The sequence below is a fragment of the Clarias gariepinus genome, chromosome 12, assembly GCF_024256425.1.
Source record: "Clarias gariepinus isolate MV-2021 ecotype Netherlands chromosome 12, CGAR_prim_01v2, whole genome shotgun sequence".
NCBI lineage: Eukaryota > Metazoa > Chordata > Actinopteri > Siluriformes > Clariidae > Clarias > Clarias gariepinus.
Window position 1 is genome coordinate 26,345,001 of NC_071111.1, and position 26,234 is coordinate 26,371,234.

General features: G+C 41.5%; 1 protein-coding gene across 2 annotated transcripts in view; it reads left to right on the forward strand.

Moving 5' to 3' along the window:
* The window catches only part of LOC128533814 (protein NLRC3-like), a 46,108-nt gene that overhangs the window by 10,156 nt on the left and 9,718 nt on the right, over positions 1-26,234 (forward strand). For both annotated transcript variants that reach the window (XM_053508076.1, XM_053508075.1), the window contains one exon: positions 1,254-1,448. In XM_053508076.1, the coding sequence (XP_053364051.1) occupies positions 1,254-1,448 (195 nt within the window). The remainder of the gene's footprint in view (positions 1-1,253; positions 1,449-26,234) is intronic.

Here is a 26,234-nt window from a genome sequence, read left to right on the forward strand (position 1 = left end):
GCCTACAGTATATGGATGTGCTAGCTCTAGGTGAAGAAAGGATATTTGGCATTAGTGGGGAAGGTAAAGCATTTGGGGGCATACATCCTGCCCCATGAGACCCATGTGAATGTCCAAAATTGATCAAACAGTGACTTTTGCACACATTCTTGTATGCACCCACCGTTTTTAACCTAGCAGCCCTGTGCTTGCTCTGATTGACCAATCAGAGACTGGAGAAAGTGCATTTAGATTAGTTGTTTCAGATAATACAATTAATAGCCTTGAACACACACAGGCACACACACATGACAACAATGAACTCCATGCTGCTGTTATTGAACTTGTATGGCATAGTACTATGCTATATTGGCTTTTGATGCCAATTCATAGCACCGTATTGATAAGACTTTTGCTACTATCAGTCTGATTCCTAAATAAAATTCTAGATATTTATTTTCTGAATTTACCATTATCTAATAAACACCCCCTTCATTACCTCCACTTCATTCCCCCTCATCCCCACCCTCATTTCCACCATAAGTGTTGTACTTTATCAACCTCCCTCCACATCCAAAATACACAATCAGGAGGGGTCTCTCCTTTATTAAACCCGAGACTGTTTAAGAACAAATAAAAATTTTGTCACATACACATACTGTACACAGTGACATACACATGTTTAAGAACATGTAGGGTCCGTATCGACTTCCTCAGTGGCCCCACCCACACCAATCAAAATATTTTAGATACAAGAAGAAACTATCATTACTATTAATAATTTTAATAATATGTTATTATTAATACTAGTAATTTTTTGTGTTCAATATATTTGTCATTCAAAAAAACAATTCACAAAATATATTTTTCTCAGAACTGGTAAAATGGTTTGATCTTATTTTACTGTCAAACTGTTCAACTGTATACACAGCTGTGTTATTTTAATGTCTAAAACCAGAATGCATTAATAGTTTAACACTGTACATTATTAAATAAAAATTGCTTAGGTTGTCCCTATTGTTTAAAATAAAAATCCTTTTAAATATAATTGAATTAAACTTTATCCTTAAATAAAATAAAAATAGTAGAATTGACGTTAGGAGCAGTTTAGTGCCAAAATATAAACTGCAAGTTTTGTCCCTTTGAGCCTTATTGTATACGTGATGTTTGAATATTTGTAAAATAAGAAGCTACAGTAAGATTTCAAGATTTGAGGATTTGTTTGATTATTTGCTCTAACTTTATTTCATTATGTATTATTTTATTTCCTTCAGTATCAGGTGTGATAAAGTTGGAGTAAACAGTTGTTCAGCTCTGGTCTCAGCACTCAACTCAGAAACCTCCAATCTGAGAGAACTGCATCTGACTGTGAAAACACTGGATCTGTCCTACAGTAAACTAGGAGACTCAGGAGTAAAGACTCTCTCTGCTGTACTGGAGAATCCTCACAGTAAAGTGGAAAGTCTGAGGTAAAATCATCTCTTTGAAAGTCACAGTAACTATGTGTGTTGTCTTGTAGGGGTTTGGGGTGCTGTAGCTACTACTAGGATTATAGTCATAGCACCCCCAAAATATTATTGTTTATTTAGAAAATTTTATTTTTAATAAGTAAAAATTCTAATTGAAAAATAAATGCAATAATAAAAACCAACTATTTTAATAAATAATTTAAAATTAAAATTGTGATCTGATCATGTCCTGTTAGCCAGTGTGCAATTTTTGTAACTAAGCATAAACAATGCTTTGGTGATACTTGAATGTTATGATGTCTGTTGGTAAATGCATGATTTTTTTTTCTGCTCTGTTGCCTGTTATGAATTTCATACATTGGTGGTTGAAGAAAAAACTGTGACTCCTCATCGCTGTCTCTATGTGATGCTCATTCACATACCATGGGACTGTTTCTTATGAGCTTAATATTTTACCTGGTATTTAACACAGAACAGCTATGTAACTACAGCTACCAACTTTTCAAAAAAGCTTGGAGTGAGATTCTGGAAATAAGGGCATTTTTCAAAAACACACATGATGTCCCCACGCTGCATGCCCAGCCATTTGTCTAACGCTAACCACAAACCTCACCCTGCATAGCTCAAGCTCTGTACATTTTAGTGTTGCACTGTTAAAGTGAAACAACAGATGCACGTGACTATATTTTTTTCAGTTTGTACAACTGACATTTAAAAAATTCACTCAAAAAAAAAAATAAAAAATAGAGCCAACCTTACACACCAGCCATGTGTCTATGTAGCACAAAACTCTGGGGCAAAATAAATATATCAGTATTTTTTATATTCAGCAGACCAATCAAACCTGATTAAAAGAGAATACATCATATTGCACGCAATATTATGTAAAATGCAACAGTCATGCTGTTCATGTAGGAGCGGTGAAATTAAGAGAATGTACTGTATGAGCAGAGAGTGTATGAGTCATAAACATACTGTAGTGTGTGTGAGAGATGGCGGTTTTAATGTAACTGTCACACAGCAGGTACTGCACACTGTACAGTATGTGTGTGTAAATGTGTGTGTATGTGTCAGGGGTGTTGCAAATGAGGTGTTGCAAACACTTGTGCCAGTAGTTAATAAGAAACCCTAAATTTCAGAGCTTCCTGGATGGAAATCCAAGGGCATTTATTTTGGTCTTAGCAGCAGCAAAAGGAGAATCTCTGGTATCATCCCTGACACTTACTCACCAAAAGCAGGTGTACAGTGTTACAGTGTTGTTTTTCACCTGAAAAACATATACAGTATTTAAAAAATTACACAAGAAGTACAAAAACAAAGACCCATCTCAGTTAGACAAAAAGGTGCAATTTCTGATTTTATGTATTTTATTTATAAACTAATTATAATAATAAACTAATTACAATGAAACAAGCTTAGACAATCACACGACAAAATATAAAAGAAATGTGTAAACTAAAATGAAAAAAGCAGCATTCAGGTGACAGTTTTAACTAGTCTTTAGTGAAGATTAGCATTGAGAAAGACCAAGTGCCTGAGCTTTAAGGGGTTGATCCTGTTTCTTTTCTCTGTTATTATCTGCCATGTTTTGGAGAAGATTCTCTCTGCAGAGACTGATGTTGTTTTGTAGTGCCTTCAGTGGCTTGTTCTTCAAAGAACCTCCAAACAGTAGAAGAGCTTGTGGCTCTTCTTGGTGGGCCTCTTCTCCCTCTTTGCCACCTGGCAGTGGAGTTGGCTTGCTGTATCTTACTGCTGCTGCAGTTATTCTCTAAAGTGCTTTATCAACCGCTCTGTTGTTATTAAAGTCCAGCTTTTTGAATCTTAGATCAGGCACAGTGGTTTCTGAGAGAACAATGGTGTATTCTATTCTGTGGACCTTTCTGTCCATGGATGCACAGAGAGCACCCACTAACTGTCAATTCATCTGTGATCTGTGATCTGATTCACTCTGGTCTGGTGCCTGTCTGTCACTGTCTGCACACCCTTGCACAGGGTTAGCATTTTGGAGGTTGTAACATAACTGAAAGAGAGTAAACAATAAAATAATATTACCAATACTAATAACAAAACAATAATAAAATTATGCTTCATTTTATTTTAGATATATATAAATAAATATATTTTTATTTCTGTTCATGTATAATCTGCTTTTCATGCAAAAATACAACTAATAAAAATCCTAATAATAATAAAATAATAATAATAACTAGAGAGGTACATTTTCTAAGCAAAATGTAAATGGTACTTGCCGTAGCAAATCGTTGGAGTCATGCTAGCAATCATGCTAGCATCATGTTAGTGAAATGCTAATGCTATTGCTAGCAACATGCTAATATATTTATCACAATTCTAGCAACATGCTAATATATTTAGCATAATGCTAACAACATGCTAAGCATATTAGCATTATGCTAGCAACATGCTAATCATATTAGCAACATGCTAGACCATGCTAATCATATTAGCATCATGCTAGCAATATGTTAATATTGTTACCAAAGTGCTAGCAACATGCTAATCATGTTAGCATCATCACTGTCTCAAAGGTTTGGTATCTGTTTGGGATTTTACTCACAGGAGCGTGTACTTTGCGAAGGTCAGTGTTTTGATGTTCCATTTATCGTCTGTAGCAGGGGTCGGCAACACACCTGTGTACGCTTAGGAAAATAAATAATGAGTATTTAATTAAAATTTATTTGATTTTAGTTCGTTAGCTTTTTCCAATGTACTTCAGAATTTAAAGCTTATGGTGATCCTGTAACATTGAAATAAAATGTGTTTCATTTTTGTCGCTCAAAATATCCATCACAACCACACCCGTCGGCATGCAATTTATTGAACTTTCCGCGCCCCGAGTTGCGTTCGATTCCAAAGTGTACTTCACAGTGCTCCCTATACAGTATATACAGTGAGGTCAATAAGTATTTGATCACCCTGTGATTTTGCAAGTTCTCTTACTTAGAAATCATGGAGGGGTCTACAATTTTCAGCATACTGTAGGTGCATTTCCACTGCGAGAGACAGAATCTAAAAAGAAAAATCCGGAAATCACATTGTATGATTTTTTTAACAATTTGATCACTTGCTTATTAGCCAGATTTTTGACCATCAAAGACCTGTTATTTTGTCAGAAATCTGGCTGATAAGCAAGTGATTAAATACCTATTTGACACAGTAATTTATAAAATCATACAATGTGATTTCCGGATTTTTCATTTTAGATTCTGTCTCTCACAGTGGAAATACACCTATGATGAAAATTGTAGACCCCTCCATGATTTCTAAGTAAGAGAATCACAGGGTGATCAAATCACAGGGTAATCAAATACTTATTGACCTCACTGTATATATATATAAATGACAGAAGTCTATATATGTTTAAAAGTAACTGAAAAATACACAAATGTCAGAACTTTTTTAGGGCCCCAAACCACCTGCAAGGGTTAACATAGTCTTGTATTATTTCACATTTTGTCATAAATAAAGAGTGTGTGTATAAGAGAATATTACAGTGCATGCTCACTGTATATTCGAATATGGAGTTACATCACATTGTTTTTATACTGCATTGCTTTTTGGGAAAGTGCCACATTATTTGATTTTAATGTTGGTTGCCATGGTGATTTCTGACAACAGTGTGTTGAGAGTGACACAGAGATGAGGACGACTTGTTAGTTAGGGCCCAAGCACTATAGGGTGTGCAGGACCCTCTTGTTTTTAGGAAACTCGGTACACATTTAGAGTTTATTTAGCCAAACAACTTTCGTCCTGCATGTCCTGGGCTCAACTCAACTGGAGGCCGATGGATTTTAATATACTCCTCCTAGGGAATTTATACGATTGCCACCAAACCAGGTTGATGTGATCTAAAGACATTGTATTGTATAGACATTGTATTTTTATATCTCAAAAGAGTTAGCCGTTATGAGACAACCATCTCTGCAGAAATCCATAAATCAGGCCTATATGGTAGAGTGGCCAGACGGAAGACACTCCTTAGTAAAAGGCACATGGCTGCCCGCCTGGAGATTGCCAAAAGGCATTTGAAGGACTCTCAGACCATGAGAAACAAAATTCTTAGGTCTGATGCGACTATTCAGTTTATATGGCCGGCCTAGGAAGAGACCTGGTGGTTTCGAACTTCTTCCACTTACGGATGATGGAGGCCACTGTGCTCAATGAGACTTTCAAAGCAGCAGAAATTTTCCTGTAACCTTCCCCAGATTTGTGCCTCGAAACAATCCTGTCTCGGAGGTCTAGAGACAATTCCTGTGACTTCATGCTTGGTTTGTGCTCTGACATGAACTGTCAACTGTGGGACCTTATATAGACAGGTGTGTGCCTTTCCAAATCATGTCCAATCAACTGAATTTATCATAGGTGAACTCCAATTAAGCTGCAAAAACATCTCAAGGATGATCAGGGACAACAGGATGCGCCTGAGCTCAATTTTGAACTTCATGGCAAAGGCTGTAAATACTTATGTACATGTGCTTTCTCAATTTTTTTAATTTTTTAAAAATTTGCAAAAAATCTCAAGTAAACTTTTTTCATGTTGTCATTATGGGAGTGTGTAGAATTCTGAGGAAAAAAAATAATTTAATCCATTTTAGAATAAGGCTGTGACATAACAACACGGCGCCAAAACGCTGGCATTCAGCACTTCTGCCTTTGAAGTTCCCAGGGTGCCGGGCTTCGCCCTTCTTACATTACATTTACTCTTTACGCATATGCATCAACAGTGTTCCATGCATCTGCCTTTGTGCCATGAGCTCTGAAGGGTTTTGGCGGTTTTCAGTCTGTATGCCTTTGTACCGTCAGCTCAAACGGGTGCATTAGCATGAGTAGACGATGTTTGGTCCATCCGCATTTGTGCTGTGTGCTCTGATATGTGCGTTGGTGGTGCTCAATCCACCCACCTTTGGGGACTTTGCAAAATGAGCTCAAATAGGGGACATAGCGGCACGCAGCCCACTCTCCTTTATCCAACAAGCTCGAACAGATGCGATTGCGGCACTCAGATAAAAGGGGCTTAGACAGGTGAAAGGGTGGTATTATGTGCTCAGACTGGCTTCATAACAATTGCCACGCTCACATGCAAATTATCTGTGAAGAATGGTCCATTTGGCAGCTTTAGAGGAGCAGAGTGGATTCTCCTGGGAAGTAGCTCCTGCAGGCATTTAACGCAGCTTACAGTACACCCATTCACTGATGCGGTGAGCTGGCCCTGCTAAGCCATCCATTGGGGCAGCTTCGGTGTGAACCCTTGTGACTTCTGACGTATGGGTGGCTTACCCCGACTGGGAACGGGGACCTTAATGGTGAACACAGTGCCTTTTTTCTTGTTGGCAGCTGAATTGTGAAAGCTGGTGCTTGCTGTAGATGAAAGTGCCATGGCAGCGTGCACAATTCTTTGGCCTCCCTTTCCTATGTGGTGATCAAATTACAGCGGTTAGTTTACTTGCTTTTGCAGTCCTTGGAGCATGGCATCACTCGACCTGCATGCCGCTTTCACCTTGAGTGTTTTCCACACAATGTTATGCTCTGAGGCTTACCCCCGCCTTCAAACTCTCACCGTTGTACTCTGGACTCTGGACCCCGAATGAACTCTGCAGAAGAGGATGTCTCCTCCTTTGGAGTGAGCGAGGAGTAAAAAAAATTTGGCCACACGCCTGTCACAGGTTTTCACCCTTGGCTTTGTTCAATGCAGCAGTTTTGTTCTGGCATATCGATGTTGTTTACCAAAATAGATCTGCTTAACAACTTCGAACACACACAGAATGCCTCATCGACCAACTATGCCCCCAGCACGTAAATCAAATAAAAATTTTATTACATACTCAACCATAAAGTATGATAATATAGTAGACTGTATGATATTCAGTGAAAAGCTTAGATGATGTGCGGAAAAAACCTTAGTGACTTTAGCTGACAGTAAATTCAACTAAAGGTAAAGAACCATATACTGTACAGTATTTATTTAATGATCTTCAACATGGAGTGTTTTTTTTTTTAAAATAATTTTTCAGAAAGCAATAATTTGTCTCGCACAGAAAGCTAAACAAACTACTGGTCATAACAAAACAGCTTATAAAGGGATAACATAATCTGTTCTCCCAAAAATACAAACCGCGTTACTTGCAATCCAAGGTTCCATTGTACTTTCCGTTGTCATTTCTAGACCAGCTTCTTCCTTGGTTTCTCTGAGATCCTGTCTTTCCTTGTCGTATTTATTGCAGTTTATCAGTATTTGTGTTACTGTCACCATTTGCCTCCAATTATTCACATTCGTCAGTTCTGTATTTGTTTATTTATTATTATTATTTTACTAAGACTGTGTTTAATCATGCTAAAATGATTTCCTCCTTCTGTGTCTGCCCCATACTTTCCTTCTTTTTATTTACTTCTAAATTTTGTGCAAATTTCTGCCTGCTTCTACTTCATACCATCTTTCTTTCCATATTTTATATTATTGGAATTTTTATTTGATGTACTGGTACTCATAGGAAAGAGGTCCTTACACCCTTCTGGTATAATTCTGGCACTATTTTTAACTGCTGTATATTATGATAGTTGGTCAGTTGTTCTTTCCTTAGCTGTTATCTTGTACTGTGGAATGTAGAATACTGTCCCTGTTCATGCTGTACCCAGATCTTTAAGCCCTTTGTATATTGTTAAACCTTGGGTTGCGACCAAATTCATTCCAGAAGGGTGCTTATATATATATATATATATATATATATATATATATACTGTATATTGAAACACTCGTATATCAAAGTGATTTTCCCCATAAAACATGATAGAAACTCTGACAATTCGTTTCTCAGTCTAAATATATTCATATAAAAATATTTTATACAAAACACAAACACACACACACACTACTACTCCGTCTGGAAACTTCTTTAACAAGGAGCTTCTTTAATGACACTTACACGCATGCACAGACTAATGGAATCACTTCTTCATGAGACTTGCTTTTGAGTAATTCCCTCTTAAATCAACCAGTTGATGAGAAATTTTCCACCATCACTTTTCAGATTTTGCTTATTTTTTCACCAATTGTTGGTATTGGCATGAAAACAAAAAAAACCCCAATTTTTTTGTCCCAACTCCTGCTAGTTAAAAAATGGCAGCCATCTTAATTTTTGGCCTTGACGTGCTTCGAGGTGTGACACGCCCATTTTTGAAATACTCTTTTCCTTAATAACTCACTTGCTATATGTCATATGGAGATAAAACTGTATTTATGTAATATTTGCATAATGTCCGCCCACGTTCTACGAACAACTTGCCTGCCATCTTACAATTAACGTTATCACACTCTTGTTAACATAGGACACTTACCACTGAGAAACGTCCTGCTCCAGTCGTGCTTGCGAAACGTTCTCAAAAATTCTGAAGAATTCTGCAATCAGAATTTGGCTATCTCTTGTGGTTATGGGGATATTTCTGAAAATTTCTTTTTTTGGGGGTACCCCTTTTCGACCCCCCAGAACCCAAGGTCTGCATGTATATATGTTACTCAAAAAATAGGGGTTACTTCACATCACCTCATTTTAAAAATAAATAAAAACATAGAAATCATAAAAAATGTATGATTAAATAGAATAGAAATATTCTATATTTATAGAAATCATAAAAAAAATTAATTGTCCAGGTTTTACAACATTTTATGATTTGACACAGAAATGTACAGCAATATCTGTAAAATACTTAATGCATACTCATAAAATCTGCTCGTTTCAAAGTGAAAGTTATCTCAACTTCTTCTGTAATGCATATCTAGTCAAAGACTGATAATGAAGTTATTCATCTCTCTACACTAAAAGGACATTTTAGACTAAAGGGTCTGGTAGCAAAAATCATCAATCACAGTTTTTGTTTCATCACCCTGGGTATCTGATTCTGAATGAAAAAAGCCCACAAAATTAGTTCCTGGAATAAGACCAAAAGGGTACATGTACATAAAGAAGACCTGTCAAGTTGCAGTGACACAAATAATATCAACTAGGAAAAGCATGCACTTTGTAGCTACCAAAGTCATTTTGCTAGGAAATGCCTCCACAAATGCTTGACCACTATTTGGTTTTAGTCATCTTTGCCTGAAAGTTTTCAAAGCATGCTTCAACGTTCTTGATATCCACAGCTGGCAATCTGTATTGTCGTCCCATTCCACCTGAGACAGCAGGAACAGAAACTAACGTCAATATATGGATGAATGGAATCCAGCATTCTTTTTTGCTTTCTGGCCAAAACAGATTGTTCCCAAATGCCCCGCGATGCATAAACCTGACAAAAATGTCCTGATTTTCATCAGATCTTTGGTCAATACAAACAATGTACCACTTGTCATCATAGTCTACTGCAGCATATTGTTCAGGTTTAAGTTCAGATAAAGTGACTGTTTGGACTGATGGTTCCTTTTGAATGACATTCTATCAGCAGAGAGTCTGAACATTAAGAATCCATCTTTGGTCGGCACAATTCTATGGTGACTACGAGTGCCTGGAATAGTCTTTGCAGACACCAGTCTCCCATTGATTTTTTGGCCATGGTCTTTAATCGCTTCACACTAATTAAATTCCTAAAATGTTATCCTTGCACCAGTCGTAGAACCTGTCTGTAGTCAAAATCTGATCCTGCACTGGCGCTTGTAGAGAGGCAAGCCTAACAAGTCGTTTAACAGTACCACCTATCCCGTCACAAGGACTCTTCCCATGACTGGTAGCAAAAAAATTCCAGGCAGCACTAAGGCCAAAGTCATCAACATGGTGAGCCAAATTTGTACAATTTTTATTATTCTTGTACTGGCTGGCTGCACCATCTGAGAAGTAATGCACATGATTTAAATTTGGTAGAAGAACTTTCAGTGGATTCATGAAAACCTCAATAAACTTGTGAACAACAATAGCATTGTGTTCCTTTTCATTACTGACAACACAAAAACTTTTGCAACTTAGTGAACCATCGTTTTCACTATCATCCCTATAGTAAACCACGAAGGGATGCAGAGTCACCTGGGATGCATCCTAATGAAAACCTTGAACAGCATCCTGACAAATGAAAGAATAGTTTTCGGCAAAATCCATGAGGATAACAGCCTCCTCTCCAATGGGAAGTTTCTCTTTCAGTTCTTTTAAATAAGCAGCTTGGGCCATGGCTGTACAGTGATGAGCTGTGCAGGAGTCACATTTTTTACAAAGTCATAATGAAATCAGAAACTGATAAAAAGACATGTCAGAAATTTTGCCATTGCTTTCATGATTCCACTGCTTGAACTGAAAAGTGTCATCTGGGTCTAAATCAGCATTTTCAAATATACCATAAAGATAATTCAATTAAATTCAATTCAATTCAATTTTATTTGTATAGCGCTTTTAACAATTTTCATTGCCGCAAAGCAGCTTTACACAGTCAAGAGAATTATTTAAGTTTGTATGAAATGTAAATTTGTATGAATCAAAATGGTCAGTTTGTCCCTGGTGAGCAAGCCGAGGGCGACAGTGGCAAGGAAAAACTCCCTGAGATGGTAATAGGAAGAAACCTTGAGAGAAACCAGACTCAACAGGGAACCCATCCTCATTTGGGTGAAACAGAAAGCAGTAAATGATCTGCATTTATACAGTGTGTAGGGTTTGAGTCAGTTCAGCTATAATAGCTGATGTTAATTGATGTTAATATGGAGTCCAGGTAGTTATTGAAGACCCAGGTAGACTTGTAAGAAGTTCCAGTCCTGAACTATCAAACTGTCAAGTCCCCAGAGAAACAGTTGCCAACACCAGTCAATGCCAGAACCATTTTCTAGGTAGAGAGAATCATTCCGAGACACCAGACACATCCCAGAGAGACACACGGGGCATCCATGTGACGAGATCTTTAGCCAGAAGCGGGGCACCAGGATGGGTCAGACAGGTCCGGAGGGCAGAGGGAGTCTGGATCACTGGCAGCTCAGGAAATGGATAATACTCTACGTCCATGAGTCCCCCAGATCTGCTCCTTTACCTATGGCAAATCTATTTATAAAAATGCTTGGCTAAATAAATAGGTTTTTAGCCTGGACTTAAACACTGAGACTGTGTCTGAGTCCCGAATACTATTTGGAAGACTATTTCATAATTTTGGGGCTTTGTAAGAAAAAGCTCTGCCCCCAGCTGTATTTTTCATAATACGCGGTACTGACAAGCAGCCTGCATCCTTTGATCGAAGTAGGCGTGGCGGATCGTAAGACACTAGCAGTTCGCTCAGGTACTGCGGCGCGAGACCATTTAATGCTTTATATGTCAAGAGTAGTATTTTAAAATCAATGCGAAATTTCACAGGGAGCCAATGCAGTGAAGATAAGATAGGGGTGATGTGCTCATATCTTCTGGTTCTAGTGAGGACTCTCGCTGCTGCATTCTGGACTAGCTGAAGCTTATTTATGCTTCTAGCTGAACAACCAGACAGTAAGGCATTACAATAGTCCAACCTAGAGGTGATAAAAGCATGAACTAGTTTTTCTGCATCGTTTAGCGACAATAAATTTCTTATCCTGGCAATATTTCTGAGGTAAAAGAATGCTATCTTGGTAATATTATCTACATGAGCTTTAAATGAAAGGCTGGAATCAATAATCACACCAAGGTCTTTCACTGTTGCATTTGATGAAACAGAAAGGCCATCTAAAGTTACGGTGTGATCTAAAATTTTACTCCTAGCTGTATGCGGTCCTATGACTAGAACTTCTGTCTTATCCGGATTTAGCAGAAGGAAGTTAATTAGCATCCAATTTCTTATGTCCTGCACACATTGCTCAATTTTAGTAAGCTGTTTTTTCTCATCAGGTTTTGCTGAGACATATAACTGTGTATCGTCAGCATAACAATGAAAACTAATACCATGCTTACGGATTATGTTGCCCAAAGGAAGCATGTAAAGGGAAAAAAGCAGTGGACCTAAAACTGAACCCTGCGGAACGCCAAACTCCACTAGAGAACATGCAGAATAATCACCATTTAAGTCTACATACTGATAACGATGGGTCAGATAGGATCTGAGCCAGGAGAGGGCTGTACCCTTAATTTCTACTACATTTTCTAATCTGTGAAGAAGAATAGCGTGATCAACGGTGTCAAAAGCTGCACTGAGGTCGAGTAATACAAGCATAGTTACACAACCCTGATTTAACTTTCTGATCAGTATGAACCTAAATGGTTCAATTACAGGATACTGTTTGACAGTGATACATGTACAGTGGTGTGAAAAACTATTTGCCCCCTTCCTGATTTCTTATTCTTTTGCATGTTTGTCACACTTAAATGTTTCTGCTCATCAAAAACCGTTAACTATTAGTCAAAGATAACATAATTGAACACAAAATGCAGTTTTTAAATGAAGGTTTACGTTATTAAGGGAGAAAAAAAACTCCAAATCTACATGGCCCTGTGTGAAAAAGTGATTGCCCCCCTGGTTAAAAAATAACTTAACTGTGTTTTATCACACCTGAGTTCAATTTCTGTAGTCACCCCCAGGCCTGATTACTGCCACACCTGTTTCAATCAAGAAATCACTTAAATAGGAGCTACCTGACACAGAGAAGTAGACCAAAAGCACCTCAAAAGCTAGACATCATGCCAAGATTCAAAGAAATTCAGAAACAAATGAGAACAAAAGTAATTGAGATCTATCAGTCTGGTAAAGGTTATAAAGCCATTTCTAAAGCTTTAGTGAACCACAGTGAGAGCCATTATCCACAAATGGCAAAAACATGGAACAGTGGTGAACCTTCCCAGGAGTGGCCGGCCGACCAATATTACCACCAAGAGCGCAGAGACAACTTATCCGAGAGGCCACAAAAGACCCCAGGACAACATCTAAAGAACTGCAGGCCTCACTTGCCTCAATTAAGGTCAGTGTTTACGACTCCACCATAAGAAAGAGACTGGGCAAAAACGGCCTGCATGGCAGATTTCCAAGGCGCAAACCACTTTTAAGCAAAAAGAACATTAAGGCTCATCTCAATTTTGCTAAAAAACATCTTAATGATTGCCAAGACTTTTGGGAAAATACCTTGTGGACCGACGAGACAAAAGTTGAACTTTTTGGAAGGTGCGTGTCCCGTTACATCTGGCGTAAAAGTAACACAGCATTTCAGAAAAAGAACATCATACCAACAGTAAAATATGGTGGTGGTAGTGTGATGGTCTGGGGTTGTTTTGCTGCTTCAGGACCTGGAAGGCTTGCTGTGATAGATGGAACCATGAATACTACTGTCTACCAAAAAATTCCTAAGGGGAGAATGCCTGGCCATCTGTTCGTCAACTCAAGCTGAAGCGATCTTGGGTGCTGCAGCAGGACAATGACCCAAAACACATCAGCAAATCCACCTCTGAATGGCTGAAGAAAAACAAAATGAAGACTTTGGAGTGGCCTAGTCTAAGTCCTGACCTGAATCCTATTGAGATGTTGTGGCATGACCTTAAAAAGGCAGTTCATGCTAGAAAACCCTCAAATAAAGCTGAATTACAACAATTCTGCAAAGATGAGTGGGCCAAAATTCCTCCAGAGCGCTGTAAAAGACTCGTTGCAAGTTATCCCAAACGCTTGATTGCAGTTATTGCTGCTAAGGTGGCCCAACCAGTTATTAGGTTCAGGGGGCAATTACTTTTTCACACAGGGCCATGTAGCTTTGGATTTTTTTTCTCCCTAAATAATAAAAACCATCATTTAAAAACTGCATTTTGTGTTTACTTGTGTTATCTTTGACTAATAGTTAAATGTGTTTTTATGATCAGAAACATTTTGTGTGACAAACATGCAAAAGAATAAGAAATCAGGAAGGGGGCAAATAGTTTTTCACACCACTGTATCTTACATGTACCACCATAAAATGACACATTTACTGGTAGATAAGGCCTATTGTGTAGATCCATGATCCATGTACATTCTCTGTGTACTGTATAAAATGTGTATTAAATCGTAAAACATTTGCAAAACCTGGACATTTAATGTTTGATGAGTCCTGTAAAACGGCATAACACACCCCTGGTTTTTATTTATTTTTAAGATGAGATGATGTGAATTAACCTCTATTTTTTTGAGTAACATATATACATGCAGACCTTGGGTTCTGGGGGGTCGAAAAGGGGTACCCGCCAAAAAGGTCTTTTGCAGAATCTACATGAAAAATTACATAAATACACCAAGTTTTATCTCCATATGACATATAGCAAGTGAGTTATCAAGGAAAAGAGGATTTTAAAAAGGGGCGTGTCACGTCTCGAAGTTCGTCAAGGCCAAAAATCAAGATGGCTGCCATTTTTTAAAACATTTTTTAAAAATTGGGGGTTTTATTTTCATGCCAATACCAACAATTGGTGAAAAAAATCTGCCAAATCTGTTATTATGTGGCTGCACCCACTGGTTGATTTGAGATGGAATCACCCTTTTGCTTTATGTGCACACACACACATGGTCACAATGTGGAAGATGATTGTCCATAATCCCGCAGCGCGCACGAGAGAAGAGCCATTGTGTCAGTTGTGATCATGTGACGCCCAACAGACAAAGCGCATGCCTACTACTTGTATATCAAGCCTTCGCTCGTTTAGTAATTAAGTTTAAATTTGTTTAAAGTGCAACTATTATGCTTTTTCAAATATGATCTTTTATGCAGTGTGTCATGTAGCTGTATGTGAACATAAACTATCTGCAAAGTTGTGACACTGACAGTGCGCGATAAATGAAGTTTTTGTATATAAAAAAAAAGAGTTGGCTCACATTCGCCTAAATAAGTCGTTAGCAATTCGAATCTTTTTCTGTTACGGATCTAAGTCACTAAGTAACATATTTGCATAATGTTTGCCCACGTTCTACGTCGCGAACAACTTGCCTGCCATCTTACAATTAACGTTACCACGAAATGTCTTCAACCATTTCACTGTCAGACTCTGGCTCGAATTGATAGGGTAAAGTCGAGGCCATCTTTTCTATGTATTGACAGGTCTCCAGAGCTGTCGTTCAGTTATGGTAATGGGCGTTTCGTTTTCCGACACACGCTGTAGCGGTAGACCAATCAAAAAGGACCGCGCCATCTGACCAATCACAGCAGTGAGGGCTCATGGAAAAGAGGGGTTTAGACAGACTGAATCTTCGAACTGCTTCACACGAGTCGTTTACGAATCATTTAGAATGGGGTAAAATTAAATCTATTTTTGGAGAAAACTAAAGTGTTTTTTGATGTTGCATACATGTTGCATACATGATTTAAGAGACTCATAAAGCAATATTAACAACCTTTAAAATGGCATAATAGGGGCACTTAAAAAAATTATCTCGATTTGTAAAACGCTCGAAATTACCAAATTACTTGCACCAAATTACTTGCAATCCAAAGTTCCACTAGATATATAATTAGTTTTATATATATATATATATATATATATATATACAGTGGTGTGAAAAACTATTTGCCCCCTTCCTGATTTCTTATTCTTTTGCATGTTTGTCACACAAAATGTTTCTGATCATCAAACGCATTTAACTATTAGTCAAAGATAACACAAGTAAACACAAAATGCAGTTTTTAAATGATGGTTTTTAATATTTAGGGAGAAAAAAAATCCAAACCTACATGGCCCTGTGTGAAAAAGTAATTGCCCCCTGAACCTAATAACTGGTTGGGCCACCCTTAGCAGCAATAACTGCAATCAAGCGTTTGCGATAACTTGCAATGAGTCTTTTACAGCACTCTGGAGGAATTTTGGCCCACTCATCTTTGCAGAATTGTTGTAATTCAGCTTTATTTGAGGGTTTTCTAGCATGAAGATCATGCCACAACATCTTAATAGGATTCAGGTCGGGACTTTGACTAGGCCACTCCAAAGTTTTCATTTTGTTTTTCTTCAGCCATTCAGAGGTGGATTTGCTGGTGTGTTTTGGGTCATTGTCCTGCTGCAGCACCCAAGATCGCTTCAGCTTGAGTTGACGAACAGATGGCCGGACATTCTCCTTCAGGATTTTTTGGTAGACAGTAGAATTCATGGTTCCATCTATCACAGCAAGCCTTCCAGGTCCTGAAGCAGCAAAACAACCCCAGACCATCACACTACCACCACCATATTTTACTGTTGGTATGATGTTCTTATTCTGAAATGCTGTGTTACTTTTACGCCAGATGTAACGGGACACGCACCTTCCAAAAAGTTCAACTTTTGTCTCGTCGGTCCACAAGGTATTTTCCCAAAAGTCTTGGCAATCATTGAGATGTTTTTTAGCAAAATTGAGACGAGCCTTAATGTTCTTTTTGCTTAAAAGTGGTTTGCGCCTTGGAAATCTGCCACGCAGGGCGTTTTTGCCCAGTCTCTTTTTTATGGTGGAGTCGTGAACACTGACCTTAATTGAGCAAGTGAGGCCTGCAGGTCTTTAGATGTTGTCCTGGGGTCTTTTGTGGCCTCTCGGATGAGTTGTCTCTGCGCTCTTGGGGTAATTTTGGTCGGCTGGTCACTCCTGGGAAGGTTCACCACTGTTCCATGTTTTTGCCATTTGTGGATAATGGCTCTCACTGTGGTTCGCTGGAGTCCCAAAGCTTTAGAAATGGCTTTATAACCTTTACCAGACTGATAGATCTCAATTACTTTTGTTCTCATTTGTTCCTGAATTTCTTTGGATCTTGGCATGATGTCTAGCTTTTGAGGTGCTTTTGGTCTACTTCTCTGTGTCAGGTAGCTCCTATTTAAGTGATGTCTTGATTAAAACAGGTGTGGCAGTAATCAGGCCTGGGGGTGACTACAGAAATTGAACTCAGGTGTGATAAACCACAGTTAAGTTATTTTTTAACAAGTGGGGCAATCACTTTTTCACACAGGGCCATGTAGGTTTGGAGTTCTTTTCTCCCTTAATAACGTAAACCTTCATTTAAAAACTGCATTTTGTGTTCAATTATGTTATCTTTGACTAATAGTTATGGGTTTTTGATGAGCATAAACATTTTAGTGTGACAAACATGCAAAAGAATAAGAAATCAGGGAGGGGGCAAATAGTTTTTCACACCACTGTATATATATATATATATATATATATATATATATATATAAAGGAATAGTTTCCTTTTTTCTGTTGTGTTTATATGGTTTTGGACTATTATCCTGTTTGTGGTTGTGATGTCATTTATTGTGTTTTAGACTTACATCTATTGGTGGAGTTGTTAATTTCCATGGTGGGTGCTGTATAGTGGCACTGTGGGACTGCTACAGTCGCAAGATTCTGTAGTCTTAGACCTTTTGCTTTGGTGTACCCTGTCCATCCAAAGCTAAGGTTTGGATTTGCTAGGGTTTCCACTCTTTGAGGATGGCCTTTATTAAGTGCTCTTTGTTATGCTCTTGCAGATTTACCCAGTATGCCAAAATTAGCTTTACTCTTCTGATTATTAATGGCATTTCTTCAACTTCTACCTGTATGGCTGCTACTGGGGATGTTTTAAAGACCCCACAACATGCAGGGCTTGAGATTGCATTATGCTGATCTGTTTTAGGTTAGACTCTGCTGCAGAAATGAATACTATGCAGCCATATTCTATGGTAGCTCTCATGAGTGCACACTATATGCATGTTGATATGGCTCTGTTAGCTTTCCACATATGTCCTTTTAGGCATTTTATTATGTTATTGAAATTCTTGCATGTCTCTTAAATTTTTCTTATATACATTTTTTTTTCATATTAGTTTCTTGTCAAAATACATTCCTAGGTACAGGTAGTCCCCTACTTATGAATGAGTTCCGTTCCAGGAGCATGTTTGTAAGTCAGATTCGTTTATAAGTCGGGGACAAAATAAGTCCTATACACCTTAGACATAAACTTACAATATAAAGCACACCAATCCACTTGACTAAATCTGTCTCCTTTCCCAACAATCCCACCATGTGGCCAAAAACCGTAACCGAACCAAAGGAAATGAATCTCGCAATGAAATGTCATCTCTGCGCCTTTAAATCTTCTTCATAAGAAATTATAGGAAACTACAATGATTCATTCCTCAACCCAAAAATATTTATATAGAAATTATTAATAGATCGTTTAAAGTAAAAATAAAACTAATTAACCTGCACTTTACCTTTAAAAAGAATCAGGGTGTGTGTGTGAAACAGAGAAAGGAGAGGAGGGTATGGGGTGATGTTGTGGGTCATTTTGACCCGGACACATTGATGTGGGTAAAAAGCTGGTCAGATCCAAAATAAACATGTCTCTCTGATGTACTTCGTTTTGAATAGCCTCTAAATAAACATTCAGACCCACAGACCCAGATGTGTATACCGGACGAGCTTTTTTCCCTTTTTCCTTGTTACTGTTCTCATGTCATCTCTTTGAGAAGCACACCAAAATAGAGCTCCAGAAGGTTTACAGCTAAAGAAGTTTTATCAGAGATTTTTAACTGGGATAGTGATGAAAAATAAGAGATTTCAGAGACAGAGGATTGTTCAGAGCCCGAGGACAATGTTATTGATGATCCTGACTGTCAATTTTGCTACGATAAGGAAGATTTAGAGGAGGAGTCTGCTGCATTCTCTACATCAGATGAAAACGAAGGACTGCAGCAATCATCATCCACAGAGGGCACATGGACATCTAAAGATGTAATTATGAAATGGTCAACCTCACCATACCTAAGCCGAGGCAGACTGTCATCTTCTAATGTCATCAAAATTACTCCTGGTCCTTCAAGATTTGCCATCACACGAGCTGATGATATTCAATCCACGTTTCAGCTCTTCATATCCCACCAATCGAGAGGATTACACTTGACATGAGTAACTCGGAGGGGAGGTGTGTATTTCAAGAGAAATGGAAGCCACTGGATCAGACTGACTTGCATGCTTATTCTGGAAACTGGTGTTAGCTGTAGTATACAGGTCAAAGGGAGAAGCAACTGCAAGTCTGTGGAATGAAGAGAATGGAAGGCCAATCTTTCAATCAACATTGTCTCTGGAAACGTTTCACATGATATCTCGTGTGATCCGATTTGACAACCGTGACACCAGAGCTGGTCGACGTGAAAGAGACAAACTGGCTGCAATCAGGGATATATGGGATAAATGGGTTGAAAATCTTCCTTTGATGTATAACCCTGGCCTCCATGATGAACGCCTTGTTCCATTCAGGGGCCGCTGTCCTTTCCGGCAGTATATGCCCAGCAAGCCGTCCAAGTATGGCATCAAAATATGGGAAGCTTTTGATGCAAAATCTAGCTATGCATGGAATATGCAAGTATACACTGGAAAGCTACCTGGAGGAGCATCTGAGAAGAATCAGGGGATCCGTTTGGTGCTGGAGATGAGTGAAGGGCTGCAAGGTCACAACATCACTTGTGACAACTTCTTTACATCCTACCGCCTTGAAAGCTGACTATGTTGGGAACAATAAGAAGAAATAAGCCAGAACTTCCCAGTGAAATTCTGAAAATGCAGGGAAGATCTTTGCATTCCAGAGTATTTGTTTTCTCTGAGAAAGCAACAGTTGTTTCATACTGCCCAAAGAAAAACAAGAAAATTCTTGTCATGAGCACAATGCACATAGATGCATCTCTGGCCACAAGACAAGACAAGAAGCCACAAATGTTCCTGGACTACAACTCGACCAAAGGAGGAGTTGACAATCTGGACAAAGTCACAGCAACATACAGCTGCCAGCGCAAGACAGCTCGTTGGCCCTTGGTTATTTTCTACAACATTGTAGATGTGTCTGCTTACAATGCCTATGTCCTGTGGACTGAAATCCATCATCAATGAAATGCTGGCAAATTCTACCGACGTCGGCTTTTCCAGGAAGAACTAGGCAAAAGCCTTGTCACTCCCAAGATCCAGAGGCGAGCCAGGCCAGCTCAATCACCAGCAGGTGCAGCTGTAATTGAAAAAGTCGTGCCATCCATACAATCTGCAATGGATCCAGTGGATACAGGTGTAGAGAAACAGAAGAGATGCCAGGTCTGTCCCTCCGGAAAGGACAGTAAAACAAGCACATCTTGTGTGAAATACAAAAATTACATCTGCAGAAAATACACATTTACATTATATCATGTGGACAACATTGAAAATGCTAAACACTAAAAATCTAAAACTAAACAAAATAGTTGTTACAAAAATTGTTCTGGAATTTCAAATTGTGTTGTATTTCAGTTTTTAAAATGTTTGTCTAATAGAAAATAAAGTTGCTGTTGTTTAAACTCAGTTTTTTGACAGTTCTGAGTTGATTTACACAGTGCAGGTCAAAATGACCCGCAACATAACCAATGTGTTTTTTTTTTTCAACATAATATGAGGGTTAAATAAATACTGTAGCTAAATAAATTTCTTGAAGAAAAAATGCAGATGAGCCCCCAAATTGTAAGGCTCCCCCAAATGTAATTTTAAACGAGCTTCCAAATTGTTGAGTTTAATATGAGTTAAAAGATGATCAGTTATTGCCTGATGCATATGATTAAAATAATGTATGTAAAAAATCTTCAAACTCCAATCCACAGCCAAGATATTGCTCCAGAAGTAGCAATTATTTTTTTTGAATGATCCTTCCTGAAATGAACAAAATCCTTAGCATATCTGACTCTTTCTCTTTATGTCAGTCTTTCTGTAGAATTTTTATTTACTGCGAATTTCACTTTTAAGCCTGTAAAACCTGATGAATCCATTTTGTACAGTAGACATGTTTTACTCTCCATTAGATTTATAATTTAGGAATATCTATTTAACAATAAATAATCAGCAAATAATCTGGTTTATACAAGACATGAATATTAATTCTTTTTGAGTTAAATGATTTATTCTTTACATTATATCTTTTAATTTGTTTTCCACCATGTTTAAGACTTTTTTTTGATTGTGTAGAAATATAATGTAAATATACACACATCTTATTTACAGATTGTTATTTAGAATAAACAGAATAAACAAATACATAAGCTTTAAAATAAGTCTTAAATAATGATAAAAATCTGGTGATGAAGAGTGTGTCATTGTGTCTCTCTACAGGTTGTGGGATTGTGGTGTCTCAGATGAAGGCTGTGCTGCTCTGACTTCAGCTCTGAGATCAAACCCCTCACACCTGAGAGAACTGAATCTGTCTAATAATAATGTAGGAGACTCAGAAGTGAAGTGTCTCTGTGCTGTACTGGAGAATCCTCACTGTAAACTGGAGACACTGAGGTAAGATCATCTCTCTGAGAGTCACATGACCTGCTCCTCAGTAAGACACATTCTCTAATAGAGACTTAAGCAGAAGTAACTAATCACACAAACTGCACCTGGGACACAAACTAAATGCACTGTGTGTGAGCTGGAGGGTTTAATAGCAGCAGGAAAATGCAAATTCTAGGGTTGCCAACTCCGAGAAACATAAGAGACACTTAATGTTTTTTTTTTTTTTTTTTTTACTTGAACACCCCTCGACTCCTCTGATATTATTTTGTCATTCTTTATGTAGGCTGTATGAACGTGTTAACTTGTAAGATATTTGTAAAAGTTGTATGTATGTATGTATGTATGTATGTATGTATGTATGTATTGTATGTGGCACGTTGGCTTTGTGGTTAGCACTGTTGCCCTGCAGGTTCAGGTTTGATTCCCGTCACTGAGTTTACACGTTCTCCCTGTACTTGGTGGGTTTTCTCCCACAGTCCAAAGACATGTAGATTACAGTAGGTTTATAATTAAGCAATAGCTATTGAACAATATTGTGACGGGGGCGGGGTTTCGCTTGGGAACCATCATGCTTTGCGGGGGGGGCTGTTATGTGTTCACCCTGTTGGGGAAAGGTATTTGGTTTAGTGGCTTCAGCCAGGATATGTGTGATGTGTGTGTGTGTTGTTATGCTGCTGGTTACCTTGTGTGAGTCAATAAAGTACTCCCAGCCATTTGCATTGGGCAGCAAATTAATAACTCGTCTCTCCACCATCCTTTCGGGCGTAAAAACGCCACAATTGGTGTCAGAAGTGGGATGGAGAGTCGCGAGTTAGAGCGCACCCCGGAGGAAATCCGGAGGATCCAAAGAGGCTGCCGAGTGGCGGAGCAGCTGAGGAGGAAGACCCTCCCTGACGGGGCCAGCGCGGGCAAGGAGCGGCGACCGGAGCGGAGCGGCGCGTTCCAGGTTCCGGCATTAGACCTCGGAGCGGATTCCTCCAGTGACATGGCGCCGACGCCGGAGCAAGCTACAGCTCCGTGTTCCGTCCGCCAGCGAAGCGACCTGCAGCTACGCCTGCCGGCCTACAACGGCGCCGGCGACCCCCACGCGTTCATCGCCCAGGTAGAGCTAGCCGCCAAATTCGCGGGCTGGTCCCCGGCGGAAACAGCTGTCCGGGTGGCCCTCTCGTTGGAGGGTGACGCGCTGCGGGCGTTGCAAGATCTCCGGGCTGATGAGCGGGGGGATTGGGTGAAGCTGCAGCAGTCGCTCTGTTTCCGCTTCGGCGCAGGGGATCGTAACGAGGCCGCGGGCGAGGAGTTGGCAACCCGCGTGCGGAGCGCCTCTGAGCCACTAGGGGCGTTCGCCATGGACCTGCGATCTCTCGCGCGCCAGGGCTATCCGGATTTCGGACACGGCCAGCAGGAGGAGCTAGCTCGTCGCGCGTTCCTTCGGGGAGTCCGGCCGTACCGGCTTCGCGAGCACCTCCGGTTAGCGGCACCGGCGTCCCTGTCCGAGTCGATGCGTGAGGCCGAGCGCGCCGAGCCCATCTTGGGTGAACACCGCGGCGAGAGAGCCGAGCGATCTTCGGTGGCTCGCGGCCGCTGGGTAGGTGAACCTAGCCGGGGACAGGGCTACCCGTCACGGCTAGGCCTCGACCCAGCCTCCGAGTTTCCGCGACGACGCCGAGGCCAGGGACCGCCAGACCACCGCTGCAACGTTCTCCGGCCGGAGGACAGCGTACCCCAGCAGCCGTTAAACTAGCTTCGGGGGGCGCCGAGGGGAAACCGCCTCCCACAGCCATCTTTGTTTCCCCAACTGCCGGATTTAACTTCCGGTCGGGACGTGTCGGAAATCGCGCCGGGGTCTATGTGGACTGCGGCCTGGACAACGTTTCGCTGCGGGCGCTCGTGGACACCGGCTCTACAGTTTCGCTGCTGCGCGGGGGATTGTTGGAGCATGGAGAGCGCGGTCGTGTGCTGCCGGACCCGGCCGTGAACATTCGCACCGTGTCGGGGAGTTATCTGAGGATACGGGCCTGTCGCACAGTGCGAATACAAGTAGGTGCAATCATTCTTTTTCACCCATTCTTTGTGGCGGATATAGAGGATGATTGTATCTTGGGATTAGACATTTTGGAAAGGTGGGGTGCGGTACTAAATCTCGCGGACGGGACTCTGCGTGGTAGTTTCGGTTTAGCTAGGTTGCTAGTGCCCAAAGCGCAGCCGGACGGGTTAGTAGCATGCACCAAGGGGGCGGAACTTCCGGTGGACGCGCCGTGTAAACATCCGGTAGCTGTCCGAGCGAGAATAATGGCCGAGCTGATGCAGCGTAGCAGTGTGGGGCTAAATCAGACGCAGACCGACGCTGTGAAGTCCCTTTTGCACGAGTTCGCAGATATTTTCGCAGTGGATGAGCGCGAGTGCACGCATACCGATCTGGTGCAGCACCACATCGATACAGGTAACGCAGCTCCTGTTCGGTTACATCCGAGACGCCTCCCGTTAGCTAAACGAGCTATAGCCGAGCAGCAGCTGCGTGAGATGGCCGACTCGGGCGTCATAGAGCCAGCATCCGGACCGTGGTCTTCACCCGTTGTACTCGTGCGTAAAAAGGACGAATCGTGGCGGTTTTGTGTGGACTACCGGCGGTTAAACGAGGTGACGCGTAAAGATTCTTATCCGTTGCCGCGAATAGATGATGCGTTGGAACACGTTGCGGGCTCGGCGTGGTTTAGCTCGTTGGATTTGCGTAGCGGGTACTGGCAAGTAGAGCTCGCCCCGGAAGCACGACCCAAAACCGCGTTTTCTATCGGACAAGGGCTATGGCAATTTCGGCGCATGCCGTTCGGCCTCTGCAACGCTCCCGCTACGTTCGAACGGTTGATGGAGAGAGTATTGGCAGAGATCCCTCGCAACCGTTGTGTCGTCTACTTAGACGATTTATTGGTGCACGGCAAGGATTTTGCGGTCGCGCTAGCTAACCTACGGGAGGTGTTTCTAGCTATCCGGCGGGCGAATTTGCAGCTCAATCCCAAAAAGTGCCAGTTGTTGCGGCAAGAAACTGTCTTTCTGGGACACGTCATTAGCGCTCGAGGGATTGCCACCGATCCAGCCAAAATTGCCGCGGTACGGAATTGGCCTGAGCCGTCAAATGTGTCGCAGCTGCGCACTTTTCTCGGGTTAGCGTCGTACTATCGCCGGTTCGTGAGGGATTTTGCTACGATCGCCAGCCCGCTGCACGCGCTCACGAGAAAGAACCAGCCGTTTCGCTGGGACAGGGAGCACGCGCGTGCGTTTACTCGGTTACGGGAAGCTCTGGTTACGTCGCCCGTTCTCGAGTATCCTGATATAGCTCGTACGTTTATTCTCGACACGGACGCGAGCGATGTAGGGCTGGGAGCCGTCCTGTCTCAGGTTGCCGGGGGCGAAGAGCGTGTTGTCGCTTACTTCAGCCGCGCGTTGTCTGGACCGGAGAAGAATTACTGCGTCACGCGGCGCGAGCTGCTAGCGGTCGTCGCGGCTCTAAAACATTTTAGGCCATATTTATACGGGCAATCCTTCTCGCTGCGGACCGATCACGCTTCGCTGGTGTGGCTACTTAGTTTTAAAGAGCCCGAGGGGCAGTTGGCGCGCTGGTTAGAGCGGTTGCAGGACTATGACTTTACCGTCCAGCACCGAGCTGGGAAACTGCATGGTAACGCGGACGCTTTATCCCGCCGGCCGTGTAGCAAGGAGCGTTGTCGACACTGCGAGCGGGCTGAAGAGCGTGTGGGTGGTCACGACAGCGAACACACCCCGACCCCCGTGAACCAGAACATTCTCCCTGCGCAGTCTTCCGAAGCCCCCGTCGGTAATCGGCCGTCCGAGCCGGCGTGCAGCCGAGTCACTGCGGCACCTAAACCATCGCCGGTGGTCGTTTCGCCTGTGCCACAGATGGACTGCGAGCAGCTAATGGTCGAACAGGAGAAGGACCCGGCGCTGCAGCGGGTATTAGGTTGGGTTAACGCGGGCCAGAGACCGGATTATGCCGCCATTGCCCACCTGGGTCCAGAAGAAAAAGCTCTCCACTCGCAGTTTCACCGACTAGCGTTGCGGGGGGGCTTACTCTACCGCCAGTGGGAACGGCCGTGTGGCGCTGGCGAATCTTTTCAGCTGCTGGTGCCGCGGACTTTGCGGGCATGTGTGCTGGGGATGGTTCATGGGCACGCAGGTTCGGGACACTTTGGGGTAACTAAGACACTGCGGCGGTTGCGTGCTCGGTTCTACTGGCCGGGTTGTCATACTGATAGCGAACTTTTTGTTCACAGATGCGATGTCTGCACGGCAAAGAAGGGCCCTACCCAGCGCTCACGAGCACCCTTGCAAGACTTTCGGGTGGGGGCGCCCATGGAACGTATGGGCGTGGACATTCTGGGGCCGTTTCCCGTCTCTGATCGCGGGAATCGTTATGTGCTGGTGGCCATGGATTATTTTACGAAGTGGCCGGAGGCGTTCGCTGTTCCAGATCAGAGCGCTTCCACCACGGCTCGAGTGCTGGTGGACGAGGTGTTCAGTCGATTCGGCGTCCCGGAGCAGTTGCACAGCGATCAGGGGCGTAACTTCGAGGCGGAGGTGTTTGCGGCGGTGTGCGAGCGC